The sequence below is a fragment of the Octodon degus genome, unplaced genomic scaffold, assembly GCF_000260255.1.
Source record: "Octodon degus isolate 3935 unplaced genomic scaffold, OctDeg1.0 scaffold00305, whole genome shotgun sequence".
NCBI classification, from domain to species: Eukaryota; Metazoa; Chordata; class Mammalia; order Rodentia; family Octodontidae; genus Octodon; species Octodon degus.
In genome coordinates, this window is record NW_004524881.1 from 395,989 (window position 1) to 419,801 (window position 23,813).

The following is a 23,813-nucleotide window of genomic DNA, read 5'->3' on the forward strand; positions in this document are numbered from 1 at the left end:
TTTTAGAGTTTAAAAACAAAACAACCATATTTTATCTTAAACTTTAAAATGGCTTATAACTAAAACGCTTATGATTTGTTAAAAGCATTTTTGACATTTGTATAAAGGGATTTGTGTGACAAAGTTAATATATCCAGGTGCTCACCAAAGAAATGTAACAGAATTAGATTTTTGTAACTGATCTGTTTCCACTCATTTATAATCAGTAGGAGACTGTCTAGATGTTGGGGCAGCTCTGTGATTTGCATAACATGTAATTCAGTACCCTCCTTTCTGTTAGGGTGTTAAGATTTTTCGGATAAAGATTATTCCCATCTCCCAACCTACCCATGCTTCTCGTAATGACTATTGGATCCTGGGCTCCCTTTGTAGTCTGAGGAAGGTATTGTAGTCAGAGCCATGCACTGATGATATAAGCCTCTGGTAGCAATAAAAAGTTGTCCTTAACCTTTGTGTCTGTAACTGTGTGAAAGGTATTCATTCCTGTGATTTAAACTAAGGGGAACAGGGCTGGCAAAATAGCTCAGAGGTCTAAAGTGCCTGCTTAGGCAAAGCGCTGGGACCACAGTTTGATCCCTGGCGTCCTATGCCATGCCAGCCCTGCCTCCAGGGCAGACTGAGCCAACCACAGAAAATAAACAACGGAGAACAGCAGCCTAAGAACAGACTTATTGAAAATGTGAAAGTGAAATTTGATTGTGACTTGAAGGTTGTGAGTTTAGCTGTAAGAATTCCATAATTTCTCACTGGGAAGTGGGGTATTGGTTGTTGATCCACACAGTATATTCTCATCTTAGTGGGACTGTGAGGGCAGGCTCAGATCCATATCTAGTTTGCATGCCCACTGATTTTGTTCTCAGTCAACATCTGACTTTGGAAATTCTCATGGAATGCTTCACTACCTACCTGTTAGGTGACCTTACCTTATAATCCAACTGAAGAGGAAGCATTGACTCACATATTAGTATAGGGAGTGGGAGGGAAAATAAAAGAATTAACTGTTCATGTTTAAAGATAACAAGGGATTGATTTCACAGTTGTGTGGTTTTTTCCCTCAACAGTTGCAACACATTAAAAACCCGTATTGTAGAGCCAGGTGTAATCGTGCATGCCTGTAATCCTAGCACTCAGGGAAGCTGAGAAAAGAAGTATCACTGAGTTCAAGGCCACCAGCCTGAGCTGCTACATAGCAAGACCCTGTCTTAAAAAAATCCGTATCTTCTTTTTTATATTTCTATCTCTCAGTTCTAAATTGTGGAAGCTCCCAAGAAACTTAAGTACAAAGTCTGCCAAAAAATATATATATACACAACTCAGAAAAAGAAATTTAGTGTGATGTTCTTTCAAGAGATAGTGTTACCCTTGTATGGGGGAACTTCTAGGATGTCATATATCATAGAAAGCCCACTACATTGCTGGCATCCAAGAAACTGAAAATGCAAGTGTAATAATCTCAAATGACCAAGGATACACCCAAGCAGCTGCGCTCCACACTAATAAATACCTGGAAGTTAATGGTCACCACTTTGAGCACCTCTTGTAACTGTGGAGTCCAAAGGTAACTTCTCATGACACCTCAAATTTAGTATTAAAATATTTACACAAGTTTTTCCTCAACCACATATTTTTGGGGTGCACTCCTTTTGGTACCTACAGAACAAATAACACTTAAAACTTTTATGAAAACATTTAATGTAGAAAACTAAGGATAAAAGTAAGCCTCAGGTCAGAATATTATAGTCCCATAGCAATCTAAAGGATTACTTCTAATATTAAAGGGAGATGATGAGTGGGAACAGTGGCGTACTGGTGTATAGTCCGTTTGGAAGCCAAGGCAAGAAGATAGCTTATATCCCAGGGGTATATGGCTAGCCTGGGCAACAGTGAGATACCATCTCACATTTTCGGGACACCAAATCAAGGGGAAGGTTGGCCTTCTATCTCTGGTGCCTTACAGCTTTTCAGCTCACTTGAAGACATTATCCTGAGTGCCTTTCAGTTATCCTTTCCCTGCCATAGTTCTAAAGACCTCAGCTCCATACCTCAAGAGCAAATTATAAACTGGAGCTTTCCAGAAAAAAAGTACTACTGCTGTTAAATTCATTCCTATTTTCACTGAAGAATTTGTCCCAGATTACTTGGGTTAAATTTTGGCCTCACATCACAAACTAAGATTATGTATTCTAATTGGTGGCTGAGCATTATGACACTTATCTATGATCCTGCCACTCAGGAAGGCTGAGGCAAAAGGATAAAAGTCAGTACTGCCTTAGTCAATTTAGGGACTTTGTGAGACCCTGTCATAAGGGCTGTTGATGTATGTAGCTTTGTGCAAATGGCTTCAATCTGCCACCTGATGGTTGAATTATCTTGCTCTGTAAAGCTCAACAGAAACAGTAAAACTACAAGATGCAATTTGTTCCATTCTCTGGAAGACAGTCTTATGTCCTCTAAGAGAACTTGGTGTAGAGGGGAATGAAAGGTCAGACAGTCCACTTTTCAGCGATGTTCCTGACACTACTTTAACTCTGAGGGAAGGTAGGGGATGGCTCTTCATTCATCCAATCTGATGAAAGTGTGCCTAGGTTCCCACTAGAGGAAGTAAAGACACTGATGTTGGCCCACTCATGAAAGTACTTTTCTTTCCTAGGAGCAGCCACTGGTCCTCCGTATTCCACATACCTGGGTTGACAAGCTATATCATTTACTCAATTGAGTTCTTCCAGCAAGAGGGCAAGTTGTGCTTGAATACTGCTGCCCAAAGCAGCATGGGGCCTTTCATTTGAGAAGAAAATGGTTAAACTACTAATGTGCAACCAGTGTGATGGAGAGCTTATCTTCATCATAAAGTAGTCTCCATTTCTAACTGGAAAGGGAAGACACTGGGCCAAAACATTTTCACAAAGCATCATGAGTTCTTATTAGAAAATTGAAGGTTGGACTTATCCAGTGCCATATAACTAAATTATGAACAGGGTTCAACTTCTAACTCACCTCAAACTCCTTTTTTAAATTGCAGTTTTATTTAGTACACAAATACTACTTCTAAAGCCTCCAAAATTGTTTAAATCAGCCTTTATATTAATAAAAGAATTTCTGTCTTCTGTACCTTAAGTAATACTTTGAGTTTTGGCCACTAGATGGTGCTTCTAGAAAAAGAAGTATCTTAACATTTCTGAAGAATGGTTTGGGTCTATATATGTTTAACAAGCTGTTGAACCCACCTCCTGAGTCCAGCGCATCAACACCTTTCATAATTCTGGGTTCATATCACTTAGGACACAGGGGGCCTCTGCATGTAACACTAAAGGAACTTTAGCAATATCAGCCCCATAGGAAGGCCATGGATACTAAGTCTCAGACCAGGGTGTCTGAAACAACCGAAGTTAAGTATCCAAATTAGCAAGTTGTATGCAGTCCTACAAAGTAGCCTATTGCATGCCTTAACCTCACTGCTTTGGGTTTGAGTTCATTATTCATTGGAACAGAAAATATTAAGTGTATATAGTACCACTTGCACCAAGAAATTTCAATTCAAAGCTCTTTTTCACCCTAGAGCTGTGGGTTTTACAGTACACAAATGTGTAACACCCAAATAAATATCTCTTGTATTCATCACTGAAAAGGCACAGTAAGGTAACCAAGAATATCAGAAACATAAGCCAACAACTCCAGGTTTTTAGTTACCAGGACTTATAGGTTAAGAATGAAATGGGAGGGCCGGGGAGATGGCTCGGTGGAATAAGTGCTTCCCTGGCAAGCACAAGGGCCTGAGTTCAGTCCCCAGTTACACACACACACACACACACACACACACACACACACACACACACACATACACACACACACGAATGAAATGGAAACTCTCCTTTTGACTTTTATTTTTTTTGGTGGAACCGGGGATTGAACTCAGGTCCTTGCGTTTGCCAGGGAAGCGCTTATTCCACTGAGCCATCTCCCCGGCCCATATTTTGACTTTTAAAGCATAACCTTTACAGTAGCTTAAACTTCTGACTTAACCTTGCTGTGTTACAGAAATTAAGGCAATAGGAAAGTGTTTTAATAGCCCTCACAGTGAACTGAAACAACTTATTTTGTTGGGCATAGGGCACTCCAGACTCAAGGACAAGAGATAGGCAGCCATGAAAATGGGCCCTGAGGGGAATGGGCCCTTTTGCTTTGTAGAGTATCATTTGTCTTCTGCAGACAAGAGCTCACCTTTACCCTTACTCCATAAGTCTGCTGTAGTTAGCAGCTATGCTAAGGACCAAGTGCAGCTGGTGATATGTCGCTGCATCCCCAACACTTACAAGCCTGGAGCACCATCTAGAATCAAGTATTGAGAAGAGTGAGTAGATGTAAAAAGCAAGGTGACCTAGGCCTACAACTTTCAGTTCCAGAAGCCATGTGCAGAGTGCATGGCTTAAGTCCAGCTCTTTGTGGGCTGTTATTCTCCTCCATACACCTGTGTATGCACACGTGTGTGCGTGCACATGTGCAAGGGTACAGGGACATCTTTGTAGTAACTTTCTGTTCTTATCTAGGTGTTATGATTCTGAAGGAAAGTTAATACAGTGTTTGGAAGGCCATCCATTCATGATACAGGAAATAACTTGAGGTAGATGTGGAGTCATCTGTATCATGTATACCTACAGCGTGTAGAGAAGGGGGGGTAGACAAAGGGGGAGTAGAGAAAGAGGGGGAGTATCTTTTGAGACAGTCCTCACCACACAGTCCAGGCTAGCCTTGAACTTATGGATTCTCTTGCCTCAAGCTCTGAAGTGCTGAGATCACAGCAGTGCACCACAATGCTGGGCTGTTTATACATTGCTACTAGTCACAATAGCAAGCCTGGAAAGGGAAGTAAGTGGATAGCTAGCCTCACAAATAGTCACCTCGAACACATTTAATTAACTTCAGCTCTGAGTGTGCCAGCTGCTTGCTAGAGATGGATCTGTAAGCCAGAGGCCATAAGTCAAGAGTACTAGATACCAGAGTCCCAACAATTCAAGCAATTCATTTTCTAAGTAAGCCCAAGCACCTGTCAATCTCCAGAGTCTATGCAGCATAAAAGGTTTGCTGAAGAAAGGTCATCTAATACAGTCAAAATTATGAATTTAGTTTCTCACACATTAAAAATTGTTTACAGATAGTCTTTGCAACTTGTAGACAAAAAAACTGAAACGTAAGTTTTCTCTGATAAGTTCTACTGACCCTGTCCCAAAAAGCAGAGCAAAAAAAAAAAGGGGGGCTAGGGATTTAGTTCCTTGCTCAGTGCAAACACCCTGGATTCATTCCCCAGTTCTCTCTCTCTCTCTCTCTCTCTCTCTCTCTCTCTCTCTCCCCCCCCCCCCCTCACCAATGGAGAGATTCCAGTGACTCAATTACCCTTTTCTAGTCTAGCTTGAGATAAGTCAGTAATGACTTCACGTCCTTAGTTTGTCAGTGATGGGGACTTCAGAACCTACCAGTGTCCTGGCTAGTGGTGTCCATGGCCAACTTCCCTTAGGTCACTGAGCAGAGGCCAACTTGCCTGGCACAGGTTGTTCCTAGAAGTTGCTTACTCGTATCTTTCCTCGTAATAGGGGACTGCTACGGAAAACAGCTGCAATATCTGAACACCTTTTTTTGAGGAAAAATGTTAACACCTTGTTAAATGTATTGAAACTCCCCCTAAAGTCGCAGGTTCAGAGATGGGGATGTTGGGAGGCAACTGGATCACAAGGGTACTGGCTCAGCACTGGATCAACCTGATGAACTCAGAGTTAAGGTGGGCTCCAAGTGAGCCCTACGGGTGCAGCCTTTGAAGGGGGTATCTTGTCCTTAGGCCCTTCTCACACTAGTTCTTTCCCCTGCCCAAGCCTTTGGTCATGGTGTCTCAGCCACCTGACCATGGACTCAAAACCTGTGAAGGCATGCTCCAAGCAGAGCTTGCCTCTTTTTGTTTATGCCACCTTATCCCAACAAGGAGGAGGTAATGGATATTCTACCTTTTTATTTTTAAATATTGTTCCCCAGCACTTGAGCAGCTCAGATCAGCCTGAACTACAAAGCAAGTTCAAGGCTGACCTGGACAAGACAACAAGACCCTGTCTCAAGGGGAAAACTTGGTTTTAAAATGAGTGACAAACTAAGGTTGATATTAAAATATTAAAAATGAATTTAAGTAAATCTAATGATTGCAATGGTATTGATAAACCTACATGTTTGAACTTCAAGACTGGTAATTGTTACAGTCTGCCAGAGTTGGTATCGCCCACCCCTGACTCTGGTCACAAGATTTCAGTGGTGTACAGTATGAAGGGCATGCCTTTTGATTCATGTTTTGATCATTCAGTGGCACAGATGAATGTGACTTTACTGGAATTTATTATTTCTAAGTAAAGGCACTTGGCAGTGTGCTTATCTAACTGCCCTAAGGAGCCTCCTTCCAGCAATCAAAGCAGCAAGGATGTTGCTTCATCATCCAACAGAAGCATGGGGTGCCTTCGCTATCCACTTCTAAGGGTCTTGACCAAATGCAACTCCTGCCATAATATTTTTATTATCTACCCACTGTGGAGCTGAAAAATGAAGATGTTTGCCATAGATGCTGGATTTGGAAGATGATTTAAAATATGCAATTATATAATAGATTGAAAACTGTCCCTTAACTATAAAACAAGAGTTGGTTACTGTGACAGTAACCTAGTCTTGAATCTGACTCATCACTAACACATCAGCACTGGCAAGCACAAACTCACTCAACTGGCAGATGTATGTGTAGATGAGGTACATCTGAAATGATCCACTATGAATGCTTTACTTCCAATAGGGTTTTGCACACTTTCAAAGAAAGCCACCTCTGTCCCTTTGAGAAGACAATGTGAGTCAGAGCCATTGCTAATGATGCTTATCTGGGAGGTGCTGTTAGGAAATGTGGGTCCTGGTTAAAAAAAAAAACAAAACAAAAAAACATGGATGCAAGCTAAAACAAAGCTTCATGATAAATAAAGACAGGGATGGGCCAGAGTTATTTGAAGGTATCTTTAAATATAAATTGAGCCCCCAAAGCAGAAAAAAAGCCTCTATCAAACACTGGCATATTTTAAACATGATTAAGACTTGTAGATCAAAATCCTAGTAACAAAAAGGGGGATTCTTTTTGTTGTACCTAAGGTGGAGAGCATAAACAGTTTTATGATTTAGGCTTCAGTTACATTCCCCTTGAAGTGAGCTTAAAATTACCATAATTCTGGTACCAAAAGTTTCAGTAACCAATACAAAAAGCAGAATCCCAATTCCAAAATAACATATATGGGATGCAAGTAACAGAGTCAAATAACACCACAATGGTTCCCGAGTTTAAAGGAAGGATGCCCACTTCTCTCTCAAGAGGCAGTTGGTCAGCTGAAAAATAAAGACACTGTATCAATAGGACACTCCAAAGAAAAACTTCCATCTATCTCTGTGCATGCAACATCAAATGTTAAGAAAAAAACTGAAACACCAAAACAACCCACAAAACTAAGAGAAGAAAGAAAAATGTTGCCCATATCTCATGACCTGACAGTGGTAAGGAGCCCACCTGGAGCTCATGGAGCAGGAAGGACACTAGTTACCATGGGTTGATCTGCCCCAGAGGTGGTGGTGACCTCGGACAGGGCTCAGGGATACATGCTTTCTTGAGTCCACAAGTTCTTGATTAGCAGCTTCAATGATGTGACAGCTAAGCAAGAGGATTCCAGCCTGAGACCTTGGGTTTGGGCCCACACTCCCTGTTTCACTTGATTTCCTTTTCCTTTTAATTGTTACTATGTTTTGGGAGTAGAGTCACTTCAGTAGCCACTGTGGCCAGTGGTTTGTAAACAGACATTGACAAATACAAACAGCAGTGCATTATTTGACCCAGACTTTAAAAGAACAAGAGGCGATGGTGGAAATGAGGTAACTCTTCCCCAACACGTGTGACAGACAGCTCCTGCTCTTCTAATGCTCTATGTCCATTAGGAGAGAGTAGGGCTTGTCAACGGGATGGTTACATAAAGAAGAAGCTACAGAGAGAAAAAAGAAAGGTTCAGATTCAAATTTGCTTCTTAAAGCCTTTAAAAAAAAAAGTGCTTCTGTACAATAATCTGTGGAGGAACAGTGGTGTGTCAGTTAAAGGGACGGCGTCACCAAGAGCAGCAGGAGACACAAGCTGATGGGCCCCATGGCAGAAGAGGAGGTTCCCTCTCTGGGGAACAACCCCTTTTCCCACAGTGAGGTCTGGGGCAGGCAGGCTAGGGTGGTAGAGGCAGTGTGGGAGGACAGGACACCACAAGCTGTCTCTTTTAAGAAGCAGGAGTATCTGAAGTCCACACATGATACAAGGTGAAAAAGCAGGGAACACTGCCATCCTTCTCCCATTCCCAACAGGGTAAGCACGTGTATGTACAAACGCATATCAAGCAGTGACCAAAAAGAACTCACAAAAGGGCACACAATGTGGGATTTGGGTAAAAATATATTTCCCCCCTTTTTGTCTTGGCACTAGTGATATATATGCATAGATTACCTGTTCACCCCTGCTACCTTAACAGATAACCAAATCACCCAGCACGCTGCTGAGTTACTACTTTCATAACTGAAGAAATAATATGCTTCACATCAATACAATTATTTTAGTTTTTAAAAAAAGACAAGCATCTAACATGCAGCGTACATATATGACAATTCTGTATTAACACTGAAAGTGAAGAATACACAACAGTTGTAGGAAACACCAGTTATTTCCAAACAGCAAAATAACAAAGATCTACAACTACAGTTTAAGGCATATCAGCATATTTTAAAATAAGACAAAAATTCTACTGCTGTTCACAGCTTAATTTTCAATTTATTTTTAAAAAATCCCCTTCATACCTACATACAAACTAGATTCTGTAGGTCTTAATCCTGATAAGGAGTCATCACATATGTGTCCTGCCCAAAAGAACCAGGACTTATGGAATCTGAGATATAATTCCAGCACCTGCAAATGGCAAAGCCAAGGGATTGGAATGGACAGTTGTGGTGGAAACACAAAGACCACAGAACACGGTTCAGGGAAATTGAAAAGCCTGACTCGACTGACTCAACATTGTATATGAAACATGTAAGAGTATGTCAAGAATGTGAGGAAACCAAGTCTGTTCCAGTGAGGTGCACAAGAAATAGTGTGTTATTGATGGTGAGGCACAAAGCAGAGCAGAAGGATTTTCAAAAGCCCGTGCCCATTATTACATGAAACAGTTCCCCAGTTGTGATGCCCTTTGGGAGAAAACCTGGACCAACTGCCAGAGCCTAAACTCTTATCCCTAAACTAGGAAAATAAACCTCTGAACCCCAGTAAATTCTCATACATGCTGCTCCATCATAACCTACAGTTCAGAAGGACCAAAAAGATAGTCACTGCTTGAATAAGAGGCCAGTGAGAGTCATCTGGCTCCCCTCCAAAAGTGACCAAAATACTAGAGAGAGTCCATTAACTAACATCCAAAATGTAAGTGACCACAAGGGCAACTTAGCATTAAGGGTCTTCTTGGTATTTTTCAATATAAGGTCACTTTCTCACTGAAGCTTCACTATTATTAAAGTCAAAATCCAAGACCCTCTGTGATAGCCAGTAATGCCCCTAATACTGCAGAACACAGGCTGGGATCAGTCATTTCTGACTTCACAATGAGATTAAGTAGTGGAAAACAAATTGTGAAAAATATATAAATATGGCCATTTTGACATATTTAGGTTTTATTTCAAAGCTACAGACTATGCTCTCTCTACACCCCTTCAAGGAAAAAAAAAAAATCTTTCCATTCCATTTGATTTTAGAAAGTCAGATCCCAAAGATTTCTTACTACTGTACTTACATGCAAAGGTGAAAGCATATCCAATTAGATTTGAGGGTATCATTTATTCCGTGCAGAGCCAAGGACTACTGTGAAAAAAGGCACAGATACAGAAAGAAAAAGCAGCAGTAACAAACTAATTGGGGTTGGGGAGAGGGGGTAGAGAAAAGTTCAGAAGCAACACTTTTTTTAAAAAAGCTGTCTTTTGACTTTTTATTCCCTGACTCTCCATAAACTTTATTTTGCTATGAAAAATTTAATGCCAAAAAAATCAATAAATGTGGAGTCAAAAAGTCAGCTGAATGCTTTTTGTTGCTAGGCTTGTTTTTAAGGATGCAAAAGATAGAATTTAAAAGTGTATTTTCTATACAAGGCACAAAGCAAAAATGCTCACACAAGCAAGGGCAGGAACAAGCACACGACACAAGTATTCAAGCTTCTGTGAGGTGCCCAGCATAGGAACAAATCAGCCCAGGGTTAGATCAGCATGCTGGCCAGCACTTGAGGGCTCCACAGCTGGAAGGACTTACCAAAACAAAAGAGAAGACAAAAACACAGACCTAATGGCTCCTCAATGTATGAGGACCACAGTGCTGCTGCTTCTAGTGGGCAGTTTCTACCTCACTTAGACTGCACATCAGTAAATGCAATTTTCTTACTTTGCTTAATGAAGTCTACATTATGGAAGATATCCCTTTTCTCTCCTCCCTATGGCTGGGGCAAAGAGAAGGAAAAGAAATCTTTGCTGGAACTAGATACAAAATTAAATTTAAAAAGTGTGTATTGTGCTGGAGATGTAACTCAGTGGTAAAGCACCTGTCTGGCAAGTGCAAGGCCTTGGGTTGCATTCCTGGTACCAAAAACAAACACAAAAAGTGTATATTGAGGGAGGTGTAGTGTATCCCCACCTATTTACTTGTAACTAGCGGTGGTCAGGCTGAAAAGGGAGAAGGAAAATACTGGGTTTGTGAGAATGTTATCCTCTCAAGTAAAAGAGGAGGTATGCTACAGAGAAAGCAGAGGATCTTGTTGCAGCAGGATCAGGCATCAGGAAGGGGTAGCACAGAAGGGGGATTAAACATACCCTTCTCAATACCAATCAGGAAGTATATATCCTGGCACTTAAGTCAGGACTGATCTTGGGGGAGGTAATGGCCCCACATAAGAGGAGGTGGAACTACTCATGATGGGGGGGAGGGCAGGGAGCATGATGGAGGGGCAGGGAGCGGGGGGAAGCCAGAGAGGAAAATCCCTTCAAGACAACTAGATTCCAAATGCCAGCAAGAAAGCTGGATGTGAAGCTGAATTTTGACTTAAGTCATGTCATGTTCCATCTCATAGCTGGGCCTTAAACTGACAAGGTCCTCTCAAATTTGCTGCTGATAACACATGGTTTATAGCAAATTTTTTATTTGAAATATTTCTAGCACTTTTCTCACAATTAGTAAAAGTGCACAACAGCCTGCAATCAGTTATAAGGTCCTGCCCCTCAGCCCGCTGAGAGCAATGTGGATGTGTTTAAGAAAGACTTCTTACTGCAAGCAATAGGCAGGCTGGTGGAAGATTCCGCTAAGCAACGAGATCTCAATCTGTGAGAGGACCAAAGTTACACTGGTAAACATGAGCACAGCCACAGCAACGTGACCAGCTCTCAGAGGTGGGTGTTCAGATACAATCTCAACCCAAGTGAAAAGAATGCTACTATAAATGAAAAAACTCATGCATGAGTAAAAGTCATCTACACTGATATTACTGTTCTGCTTACCTACAAATCTACCTTACTTTGGGGATAGTATGGAGAAGAGACACAGAGTTCAGGGACTGAAGTCATGGAGATGAATAATCAAAAAATGCAAGCTGTTTTCAGGACTATTGTTCAGCTGCTGAGGCGGTGAGAAGTTTTCACATCAGATGTACAGGAAGCATTTTACCCCACTTTCCTCCGTCCAAAGAGACATACAAATAACAAGCATGCTCCTGCTGCCTCTGGGAATAGGCATAAAAGGCAGTCATTCACTTTCCAAAAACAAAGTCCAGCTGCACAGAACTTTGGCTGTCATTCCCTTATACTATTATTTTCCACCACCCAACGACATTCAGCAAAACAAATTAAGAGTTACTGCTTTTGGGAAAGGGTAAATAACAAAATAAAACCAAAAGACACAGATGATAGAGGTACACTATTACTGCAAAAGCAGATGAATGCGGGAACATCCTTGGCTTGCCAGGCTTTATGTGAAGCTTGCACTGCAAGTTAAAAAACAAAACAAAAAAGTTAGAAATAATAATAAATTAAAAAGAAAGGAGCGCCAGCACCAGCATTCAGTGACAGTGAATGCTCATGCAATGATTATGGAATTGACAGAAACTGAAACCAAAAACTTGAGTAAGATATTCTACATGACAAGCAAAAGCAAATTTTTAATATTTAATTACAGAACACGTGGTTAGTTCCCATTTGCATGAAACTCAGAATTCACAAGTGACTTCTTGAAACCACTGTGTATTCTCACAAAAAGAATTACTGTTTGGGTTTTTGTTTTCTCAGATAACACAAAACCATTATCTCTTAGGTGTGGGTCCCACATAATTGACTAGGAGCATCATGTTCCATTTCTGAACAGCTGAAGGAAACAGAATAAACAATAAATGTCTATATAAGTAACTGGGAGAGGTCCAGACTAGCTTGGGGACTGGAACAGAATGAATGGAGAACCTTCTAATCTACTAGTATAACTGGGAAAAAAAACAAAACAACAACAACAACAAAAAAAAAGTTGTTACATGGGTATAGCTATGGCGATACCAAGAGCTTTCCCCTCTCTATAAAGTACAAAGCAATCAAGGCCAAACCCAAGATTGTATATCTAACTGTGGCCAAATTCAAAACATGCAACTTTATTCCTTAACAAAAATTTTAATTAAAAAAAAAAAGATGAGATGGTTGTGTAAACTGTAGTTTTTACACACCAGTTTTTTTTGTTTGTTTGTTTGTTTTCCAAGATCAGGTCTTGCTCTATAATTCAGGCTGGCCTTGAATTTGAGTTGATCCTCCTGCTGAGCCTCTGGAGTGCTGGGATTACAGGTGTGTACCACCACAGCTGGCTACATACCAGTTTTTAATGGTAAATTTGAAAGCTTTCTTTCAAGACTGCTGGCAACTGTGCAAACTGTTCTCAGAACAGATGAACACTGTCTAGTGGACAACATACACTTGGGCAGTCCCAGCACTACGGCACAGCCACTAGCAAGCACAGGGACTTGGTGGCTAGGGATGGCAGGGGTCCAGCTAACGGCAGTGCCAGGGTTAGTACTATCTTGTCTGCAATCTTAGGAAATGTTATAAATTCTCATGCTACTCCATGTCAAGGAGAAGTAAAAAGCCTTACCTATGTTAAAAAAAGAAGCATGTCTATCAACAAAATAACCCAAAAAACAAAAAAAACCTTAAGCCTGGAGGTTGAAGCACAGCAAGTAATTTAAGCTTCTCTGTAAACTCTACCTCAAAGAAAGCCAGCTCCCAAGAGGCCTATGTGGTTATTCTTGCACCTGCAAATTCTGGTCAAGGTGTTGCGCTGGTTACCCTGGTTACTATTTTTCTATTATCCTCTCTAATCAAAACCTACCATGGCCACTGGCAGTAAGGGTGATTGTTTTTCCTTTTATACATTAAGCCTCCTGCCAGCCAAAGCTCTCACTTAAGAAGTATGGAAAACGGAAAAAGCTTTAAAGAGTGTCACAAGAATTGTATGCCATTGTCAGGCACAGAACCTGGCTGATTATTGTGACCATATCTAGTGCTATTAATAATGAAACTACTAAATAAAGCTAAATAGAATTCATGCTGGGTCACAAAAACTTTAAAAGTATTATATGCACATTAGGAAAAAAGAAACTGAACATGTTGAAAAGGGAAAGGAAAAACCTCCCTACACTGGGAAGTATATATATAATGATCAGCTCTAGAAAGTGTTATTGTGTAAAGGCACATCCAGCATTTACTGGTCCTTCATAAACATATTTTGCTTTAAAACTTGTGCCTTTATGCACAAGAAAGAAAACCTAGACTTTGGGTTTCCTTAGCTGTGAGTCAGCACCTTTAATTCTTTCATTCATGAAACAGACACACGCTACCCACATACTCACACCCACACCGCCCCCACACCACCTGTTTTTCTCTTGGACTAGTTTAGATCAAGGGTGTGATGCTTAATGTTTTTCACTTTCTTCCTGGAAGAGTCACTGGAATTTGGATCTCTGCACTGAGAACCCCATTAAAGTGTCAGATGCTGAGCTGTAAATCAGTATTCTTGCACTGGACATCAACTAGGCAACTGTTTCTATCTAAATAAATGCAGAATACCCAACTTTGGGCCCTTAGATTCCTTTAGTCACTTGACTCTGAACCAACCCAAATTAAAATCATGCTACCTTGATATTGATACTGATACTGTTACTGCTTTGAGAAGCTGGCTACACTTCTGCTCTTTCCCACTGCCTTAGAGCTTGGGAAGTCAGTGTGTAAAGCCTGGTTTAATCTCTGTCACAGCCTGTATTTTCATCTTTGCTACAGGCACTATCAGATGCTTTACAGACAAGTCTCCTGCGCACTGCAGGACCGAGTGGACACAGCAGTGCTCACATTCGTCTCTATGATATCTAAGCTTCAGGCCCATATGCCCTTTTATTAGAATGTGATTCTTTGCTGGCTTGAACACCAACAGTTTGTTCTTTACTCTACCTGCAATCTTGGCATCTAATAAGCTGGGAGTTAAGCAAAGGACAGTGGCATCTGGGGGTTTGTTACTGGACCTTATGATGGTCTGCTTTGAAGATCTCTTGTCACCACCATATTCACTGTCAAACCAATAGCTATCATTGTAAAATTGCACATGCTAGTCCTTAGGGTCACCCAAAGGAGAACTTCAAATCCAGGAGAATGTCAAGGGAGTTTACACTTTCTCCAGTCAGACTGTTGCTTCTGAAGTATCCTGAGAAGTGACTCCCTAAAGAACAGAGCCTGATCCTTTGGCACATGACATTAAGGATGCCTTTTAAAATGTTTTGTGTGGGTACTGGTGTGGTGTGAGGGGTGGCACAGTTATGTTAACTGGATGGGCATTTGGGCTGCATTTCACAATAAGACAGTTCAACATCTTGTTGAACTGAGAGGAGAACCAGACTCAGTGTCTGGCTCACTATGCCCAACAACACAGAATAGGAAAATAAACTTAACTATTGTGCATTTAGATGCTCTTTACCAAGAATGGTGAGAATTATCTTCAGAGGTACTAAAGAGAAATAAACCTGTCTTCTCTGAGGAATCCTAGTGTTGGAGCAGATGTTATAGGAGATGACAGGTTACTCCAGTCCCAGTTGCTTGATCAACATGGAGAAGTTTTATAAATTAATCATGTACCCTTTAAAAATACTTTAAAAACCTTTATCATCTTCCCTATACTATAGAGAACATACTTGCTTTTATATTTCTGGTAACAGATCAACATCCGGTCTGTAAAAAGGAAGGCAGACATGCAAGAAGAATATGTTGTTAGAGCTCCCTAATAAACAGGGAGACACCTGCTTACTTTTTCTTATCCTTGTCTTTCTTGGTTTGCTGGGCCCCAGACTGCTGGGCCTGGGATTGTAGTAGCTGAGTTGCTGCTTTCTTCTTCTGGAAGTTGTTCACCTCGTCCTCAAGCTCCTTCTTCTTGTCTTCCACTTTCTTCTTTTCTTCTTGATGTGTCCGCTTTAGGAGGTCAAACTTCTCATGAAGCTAGAAAAAGAAAAAAAAAAAGAATACAGACTCTTTGAGAACATGGAAATCTTACTGTGTGTGGCCTGTTCAAAAGCAAATCACAGGGGCTGGGGAGATAGCTCAGTAGAATAAGCGCCTGCCTGGCAAGTACAAGGGCCTGAGTTCAATCCCTGGTTCCGCCAAAAAATAAAAAGCAAATCACATTACATAGCTGTATTTGCTTCCATTTCAAGGGTGAAATGTCACTTGGTGGCTCACTGCAAGAGCAAGCTATGATGTCAAGGAGCATCCATCTGTCCAAGGCTTGTTACCTGAGTTCCTCAGAACAAAAATCTCCTTGAAAAGTCTTTCCAATAATCATATTCATTTTAAGAAAGCAGAAAGAAGATAAAATTGTCCATGATTCTAACAAAAAAATTCTCGCTCATGGTAAAATGGTTCTATATTTCTAGTCCTTTTTTCAACATGTATAACCATATTTACTTACAGATACATACACATATCTATATTCACATATATACTATTAAACTTATAAAGATGTGCTGAGACATGTATGGCCTCTAACAAACTGAATTTAAATAGATCATAGATAGATATAGGCTGGGAATATAGTTCAGAGGTTCAACACTTCTTCCAGGCATGCATGAGAGGTGATGGGTTTGATCCCCAGCACTAGGGGTGGGAGAGTGGGGTAAGTGGGGGGCATGATCACAATCAAACAAAAAAAAACATGGAGAGAACCACTCAGCACCTCAGGGACGGGACTACACCTGCTCCATTTGAGCCCCAGTTACAGCAAGGTGGGTTCAAGATGCAGTCATGAGGCTAGTGTGCATGTATTCAGTGGGGCTAAATGGGTTACAAAACATCCTCCTATGCCTGAGAGCGACAACTATGTGTTGTACATGAAATAATGTTTTTTCATCTTCTAGAGATCATCAGAAACATAATATGGTACCAAAAGAACTTATCTTTCTCTGACTGAGGTTTGTTGGGCACACTTTTGTACTGAAGAAAGGTGTATGCACTGCAGCTACTTATACAGAGACTGCAATGAAGGATCGTGGACCATCCTAGGAGGGAACACGAAAAAAGACAATGGACAACTAAACCCAATGCACAAAGGAGTGCACACTGTTGCCAACATCCTTTGGAGTCCTTATGGTGGGGCCCAACTTCAGGATTGGCAAGAACATTGGGTGTGGGAACTTCAGGAGCTCAAATTAGGTAACAACTTAGTTATGTTAACAGCTTCAATTCACAACAGTAATTGCCACCGTAAACTTTGGTGTTTCAAAATAAGTGGTTTATAGGTATTTGTTTTTCATCTTTATGTATTTGGTACAGGGTATAACTATACAGCTCTGACTCCATCCTCCTGTTTTCAGCCCCCTCAGCACTGGGATTACAGGCATATGCCATCGTGCCCAGACTCAGCAGTTTATAGTTTATGGGAAATTTCTTGTAAGAAGTAATTTATAAAGAGGCTATAGTCATTTTCAGTCATAATTTTATTGATTAAGGGTTAATCTTTATGTGTGACAGGCTTTTAAATTTTCTACTAGTTCTTAGACTTTAGATGTAGATAGAGCTACACATACATGTATCAATAAAAATCTAAATTCTAATTCATAGACTCAAGTAAAAAAAAAAAAATGAAGAAGCAAATGCTTAGCAATACTAAATCTTCGCTGCATGGTGGGGTGGTGGTGGCTGCAGTGCTGTTGGGCCCAGCGGCTGAGCCTAGGTGGAACTGAAGCCATGGCTTCTGGAGCATGCTTCTGCCCAGCATTGTAGAGTATTTCAAAGGCAAAAACTTGTACTGCTGTGACTACTGCCAGAATGAGTCGGGAAGTGGCTCCAATGGGATGTGGGCACATTGCATGACAATGCAGGATTACCAGGATCTCACAAATTGAAGATGACAAAGAAGCGGGAGATATGTATACAAGCCTGTCATATATCAAACATGCTGTCCTCAATATACAATAAGGTGCTGGCCTTTACAGTTTCAACCATCAAAATCACACAAGAAAGTTTGTTTAAAAAAAATGTTGAAATTTCTGGTTAAAGGGGAGATTTTCAGAAGAAATGAGGATGAACCCATGGATTCTACAATGGAAGATGTGGTTACAGGTGATTTTGTATTATAAATAAATTGGATATAAAATGTGATCTTAAAACACTCAGCAGTGATCTCAAGGAGTAGAGTGCAAAGAGAAGAAAGAAAAAAATTCAAAGAAAGAAGAATCTAATGAATTAACTCATTCACAAGCTATAGAAGAGAAGTTGGGCTCTGGTGAACCATCACATTCAATCAAAGTTCATCTGGTTCCTAAGCCAGGCAAAGGGGCTGATTTGGGTAAGCATCCATGTCGAAAAGCCAAGGAAATCCAAAAAGAAAGGAAAATGTTAAAAGTCATACAGCAAAACCCAGCTGGAGAATTGGAGACTTTCCAGGTTCAACATCAGGCACTGACTTTGTTCTCACCAAAGGCTAAATTCAACCAGCCCAAAATCACTTGAAGAGTTAATATTTGAATGTTTAACAGAGAATGCATCACACAAGCTAGAGGTGAGGGTGGTGATGTCACCTCCACCAAGTTCTCAGCTCAAAACCACATTTTAGGAGTCTTACCAGGTCTATAAACGGTACCAGATGGTCATTCATAAGGACTCACCTGATAAACCAACTGTGAGCCAGTTTACAAGACTCCTTTGCAGTTCACCTTTGGAGGCAGAGAATCCCCCTAATGGACTAGAATGTGGTTATGGCTCCTTTCACCAGCAGTACTGGCTCAATGGAAAGATAAATGCCGTGGGGTATTTGACATCCTTCCATATTGTGTTTCCTCTGTACATTTGTACTATAACCCTGTTTATTCATTTCTGTCCTTGGGTATCTATTCTGTACTACGAGAAATTGCTTTTACTAGGCAACTTCATGAGAAAACAGCTCAACTATTATTTTTTTTCATAATTTTATTGATAAACAGATAGCAATGAGATAGTTTCAAATCAAATCGCTAGGACAGTTTCAATAACTAACACACTGCATACATTCTTCTTAGTGGTTAATTGCTGTACAAGATGTGGACTTGATATCCTATTTACAAACACCATTAGAACAAATCATTCTATTCATTAACAGAATGTAACTATATATCTATCCCATCCACTTTGCATACACAGATACAAAACGGACATTCATCTGTATCAACTATTATTATATGGGGTTCTACATTCATTTCTCAAGATGAAATATAAGTGGATCAAGGTCACAGTAAGGAACCTGACCTTGAGTGCAGGTGTTCCACAAGAAAGCTGTCATGCCTTATGGCATTTACAGGAAATACCAAAAAGACCTGAGCAAGGAAGTGACAGTGCTGCAGTACACTAGCCTGGTGGGGCAGGCGTGCTCTGAGAGGAAGCTGATCTTTAGGGCCTGAGCCCACCAGGCCTCTAGGGTAGCAAGCCCTGTGCCCAGGGAGAGGCTGCAGCTCCCCCTTGAGAGTAGACTCTCTCAGTTTCACTGTCATACAGCTTTTCTAAAATATTTTGTGGCAATGTATTTGTGAGATTCTCATAGTTAATACAGACTTTAAAAATATGTTATGACATGTAGGTTGTAATTGGGGTTTGTCATTTTGAAAGTTTATTTGCAGAGCAAAATATGCTAGGCTTCTCTAGTTAACATTTTGGAAAGAAAATTAAGATGTGACTAAATAATTTAATCACAGTAATGCTATTTTTGTTCTGTTAAAGAAACCATACAGACTTTCCTCAGATCCATTAAGATGGCAGCTTACCCTGGGAATTTTGAAGTACAGAAAGAAGGTAAAAAGCATGTTTCATCATTTAGGAAATACATCTTCACTAGCGAGCAACTCTTTGCCATCCCTCAGTGTTCAGAATTAAATTACTACCAAATGTTACGCTGTGTAGCTTAACAAAGAATTTGAAAAAAAAAAAAAAAAAATGCAAACATAACCAAAAGATCTTGTGGTTGTAATGGGTGTCCATTTGTCCAAGAGGTCCTGTTTCATGTCTGTCTTCTTGGCACCATTTTTTCCCTAGAGAAATTGTTAATGCTGCCACTAACTTTCAAAACTTTCTGTTTGGGAAATAAAATGTGTAATTACTCCAGTAGGGGGCAAAAATAATAATACTAAATCCTCACCCATCATTCCCTTGTTTCTTAAAGGCAACAGCAAAGAAAGCTCATTTTTCTTCTCCTGCAGTAAAACCATCAGTATTTAACTATTTAAATAACCTATAAATTTCAGCAATCTTTTTAAAAATAAAATATAAGCACTGGGAGTGGTGGTGCAATCCCAGCACTTAGAAGGCGGAGACAGGAGGATCACTTCAAGTTTGATCAGCCTGGGCTACAAAGTGAGCTCAAGGTCAGCCTGAACTGCATAGCAAGACTCTGTCTCAAAAACATAAAAAATAAAATAAAATAAAATAGAATGAGAAAATTATTTACTTGATTTCACTTAGAAAAGTAGTGAGCTATACTTCAGATACTTGATGTGCTCATCACTGACTTGCAGAAACACAGATCACATACTCGCTTTTTCTCTGAGATACAGCAGGAAAAGCGTTACTACGGTAAGCATTCACACTGAGAAAGCAGTGAATCTGGCCTGGCAGTGTGACTGAGGGATACTTAGAGGGATGCTTGAACAGGGAGTGCATGGTGGAGGGGTGAGGACAAGGGCCCCACTTTGCTCTGGACGGTTGCCCAATGACAGAGCTACAGGGACCTGTGCTGCTTGGCCCTTAGAGTTTGCTGACAAGCGAAGATAGTAACAAAGATGCTCCTATATCTCACATTTCAAGACTTATAAACTGAGCAAACACAACACTGCAAAGACTGTATGATACATTCTAGAAACTTCACACACAGTTTTAGTACTGGTTACTAATTAGGTATGTGACTGCAAGAATTACTCTACTTTCATAGTTTATCTTCTCTGAAATGGGGATGAGAATATCTGGACTGGTTTTCCTGCCAGTTTAGTGTGCTGCTTGTGATAAACTGCATATAGAAAATACTTGGACCAACATGAAAGGCTATAAAATGCAAAACATTCGTAAAATAATCTCTTTTACGTTTCCGTCTCTTAAAGGAGGACAGACTGCTTACCTCTTTCTCTGCCTCTTTAAGTTCAGCCTCTTTCTCTTTCACTCTCATGACAAACATTTGTCTCATTTCTTCTTCTTTCTTCTGCAGTTCCCCCAGGAATTCATTCCTTTTAGCTTCATATGTCTCCTGAAGACTTCAAAATCCATAAACCAAGGACAGAGTCATGAAATTGTACAATAAGAAATTTCAGTTCATATCATTGCTACCCATCTATTTCCAAAAATAGGTGGAACTGCTGTTTACCATATAAAGCTCAGATAAAACGACACTGTTTCACTTATGCTGTGAAAGGAAAGAGAAATACATCAAAACGTAGAATGAGTCAGGAAGCACAATGCAGGAAGCACTAACAAGTATGGCAAACCATGTGGGTGTTCTCTGACAGTCACAGGGGACAGCTTGGGCTCGAATATGACTAGAAGTGTAGAAGATGGAAGAAGTGAAATGGATAGGCCCACGGTCTGAGCAAGGTTTGTGTTCCGGTCCCATCACCAACTCATCTTGGGAAAGCACAGCCTCTCCAAGCTTCCTAGACATAGACACAGAAGCACTCGCCTCCCAGGGATGTGATATGAGAATCAGATGCAGGGAGAGTGAGCTCAAAGCATCTGACTTTTAGTTAGTGCTTAATACACTTCCTCACTCTCCTTGTCACCCTCTAGCCCTCAACCTAGTGAACAAACTACAGACACATGACTACCTCTAAATGTAGCATAGAAAACTGCTATTCAATTGAATTACTAGTCGTAAGTAGAGCAGGCAGGAGTTTTACTTTGATTTTAAAATGCATCCTCTTCCTATACACAAAATTTAGAATCCAGCATTTTACTTTTTTTTTTTTTTCCCAACATTTACTATGAGTGCCATGACTCAGCTACATCTCTAAGTTAGAACAAGGATATTTACATAAATAAATATCCTTGTAGAGGATAGGAAGCACCTTTGGTCACACAATCAAAAACAAGAAAGAATAAAAAATCTCATCATTCCACCCCACATACACACTACAAACAGTTGCTGGTGTTTTATAAGGCTCTATTGTTCTTGTTCTTATTCTTTATCTCTGCTTCCCTAGAACAACAGTTGTATAGTAACAGGAATCTAAAGCTTCTAAAATTAACACCTGTAGTTTTCATACAGTCAGCACAGTTAACTTCTAAACAATTGTGTGAGTTGACTTTTCAGAGTTTTATGCAGCTGCCACACTATCCCACAAGAGAAAACAAAGTTGGATGATGATCATGTTGCCTAATATTAGCAGCAATATTTATGCTTCAAGATTGTGAGACAGGACTGTGTTGATAATAAACTATGAAACAATTCATGAGTTTGATTTTGTCAGCTTGTAGTAAATTCTTCACTGTTTTGAGTCAGAATTACCAAAGGCTGAGGATAATTTACTTGTTCCTGCTGTGAAATCTTACAGAAATCTCAGCTGCTGCTGACTCTTAAGTCTCTTTCTTCTAACAAGCAATGGGACACTTCTCACAGAAACAGTACCCACATGTTCCAGAGACCATCAAATACCACAGCTTCAAGAAAGGATCTCAGAAGAAGGGTTTCCAAATCCCAAAGAGAGGGAAGAAAGCTACGTATGTTTTCCTGAGGGGATGCACATGGGTAGCCCCCAGCTGGGCAGCACATGAGGACCACCTGGGTATATTTCAGTGTACTCCTCTAAACACCGACTCCTAACCCTGTGCCTAGAGCTTATTAAGACCATTAGGCTGCAGTGAAGCAATCTGCTTTGAAATGCATCTAAGGTGATTCCCAAGCTAACCACTGCTTGTCTTAAAGCTTGGAGAAGCTTTTTAGTGAAAGAAACTGTTTAAGGTGATTAACTTAGATGTTCTGATTGATCATGGAAACTTTTTGAAGTAACTCACACTGCTACTGTGAACACTGAGAACTGTTAACATGATTCTGCTTTATCCAGTCCCAGCTGCAACCTAATTTATGCTCCAGCATCTATAGTTTCAAACTATGGACCATGACCTAGTCATTGATCCTGACCAAAGTGTTAAAAAGTTTAAGAAAATAGGAGAAAACATACCAAAGTGTACTGCAAACCACACTGGATTACTGGGGCAAATGTGTGCTGAGGACTATAATAGAAATGCCACCCAAGCTAGGACACCCTTGTCCCAGGGAAAACCTGAGGGGCAGCTTCATCATTGGTAAGACTGGCCCCAGGCATGGGCCAGAGGAGGATTCCATCACTAGGATGTAAGCCAACTTTTGAACTCTGACATGGAAAATGATAATGACATCAACATATGAGAAAGATATCCTGAAAGCTTACACCAAAGGGTCAGAACTACATTTAGGTACCTACAAATAACCACACAACTGCAACACCCACAGTCATCCTCAGGGTTCTGCCAGCTGAGATGAACTCCAGATATCAGAGACCCTTGGCAACGTTTTCAGACACTGAACAGATTCTGTTATCCACCCATAGATATCTAAAGTAATTACATCATTTTCAGTTTTAGTTCTCCAAAACTAATTTTAAACTATAGTTCTTGGCATCCTTTTCCAAGGAAGAAATCTGCAATTGTTCTATGAGGTTTTAGGTGGGTCTGAAGCCAAAGACCTTATCTTGTAGTTTTCTCATGAGAGGCCCACAGGAAGGAAAGGTTTTGCTTTTACAGAAGTCAGGAGAAAGAAAATGAACACAGAGCCTTTATCTTGTCACAATTTTCTCCCTGTTCAAATCTGGTAGGACCATGTAGTGGAGGATATACCAGAAAGTGACCATTCCCACCATGATTTTTATGAAGCAATTTCACATGTGAATTCTTTTAATCCTAGCAATTGGCTATCCTAGCAATAGCCAATAAGGCAGGCACTCATCCCCTGCCATTTTAGAGATGAAGAAACTGGGACATACTGGCATTTAATAACCCACCCAGGTCACAGCACAAAGGTACAGAGCCATACTGCCTTGCTCAAGTGGACGCTCTACTCCTCCCCCTGCAAAGTGGACACTCTACTCCTCCCCCTGCACAGTTAGTGAGCCATGGCCCAGCCCAGCTGCTCCCAAAAACTGCCA

At 40.5% G+C, this 23,813-nt stretch overlaps 1 protein-coding gene and 1 pseudogene across 8 annotated transcripts in view; one reads left to right on the forward strand and one right to left on the reverse strand.

Annotated features, from left to right (window-relative positions):
* Positions 1 to 7,011: 7,011 nt before the first annotated feature.
* Sept11 (septin 11) overlaps positions 7,012 to 23,813 on the reverse strand; it is a 101,002-nt gene continuing 84,200 nt past the window's right edge. For 3 of the 8 annotated variants that reach the window (XM_023707664.1, XM_023707657.1, XM_023707665.1), the window contains exons 8-10: positions 20,759 to 20,891; positions 15,437 to 15,624; positions 8,681 to 9,934 (exon numbers count right to left, since the gene is read on the reverse strand). In XM_023707664.1, the coding sequence (XP_023563432.1) occupies positions 9,913 to 9,934; positions 15,437 to 15,624; positions 20,759 to 20,891 (343 nt within the window). In that variant the 3' untranslated portion in view covers positions 8,681 to 9,912. The other 5 variants (XM_023707658.1, XM_023707660.1, XM_023707663.1 and 2 more) reach the window with 5 other exon arrangements.
* Positions 17,378 to 18,579, forward strand: LOC105741135 (annotated as a pseudogene).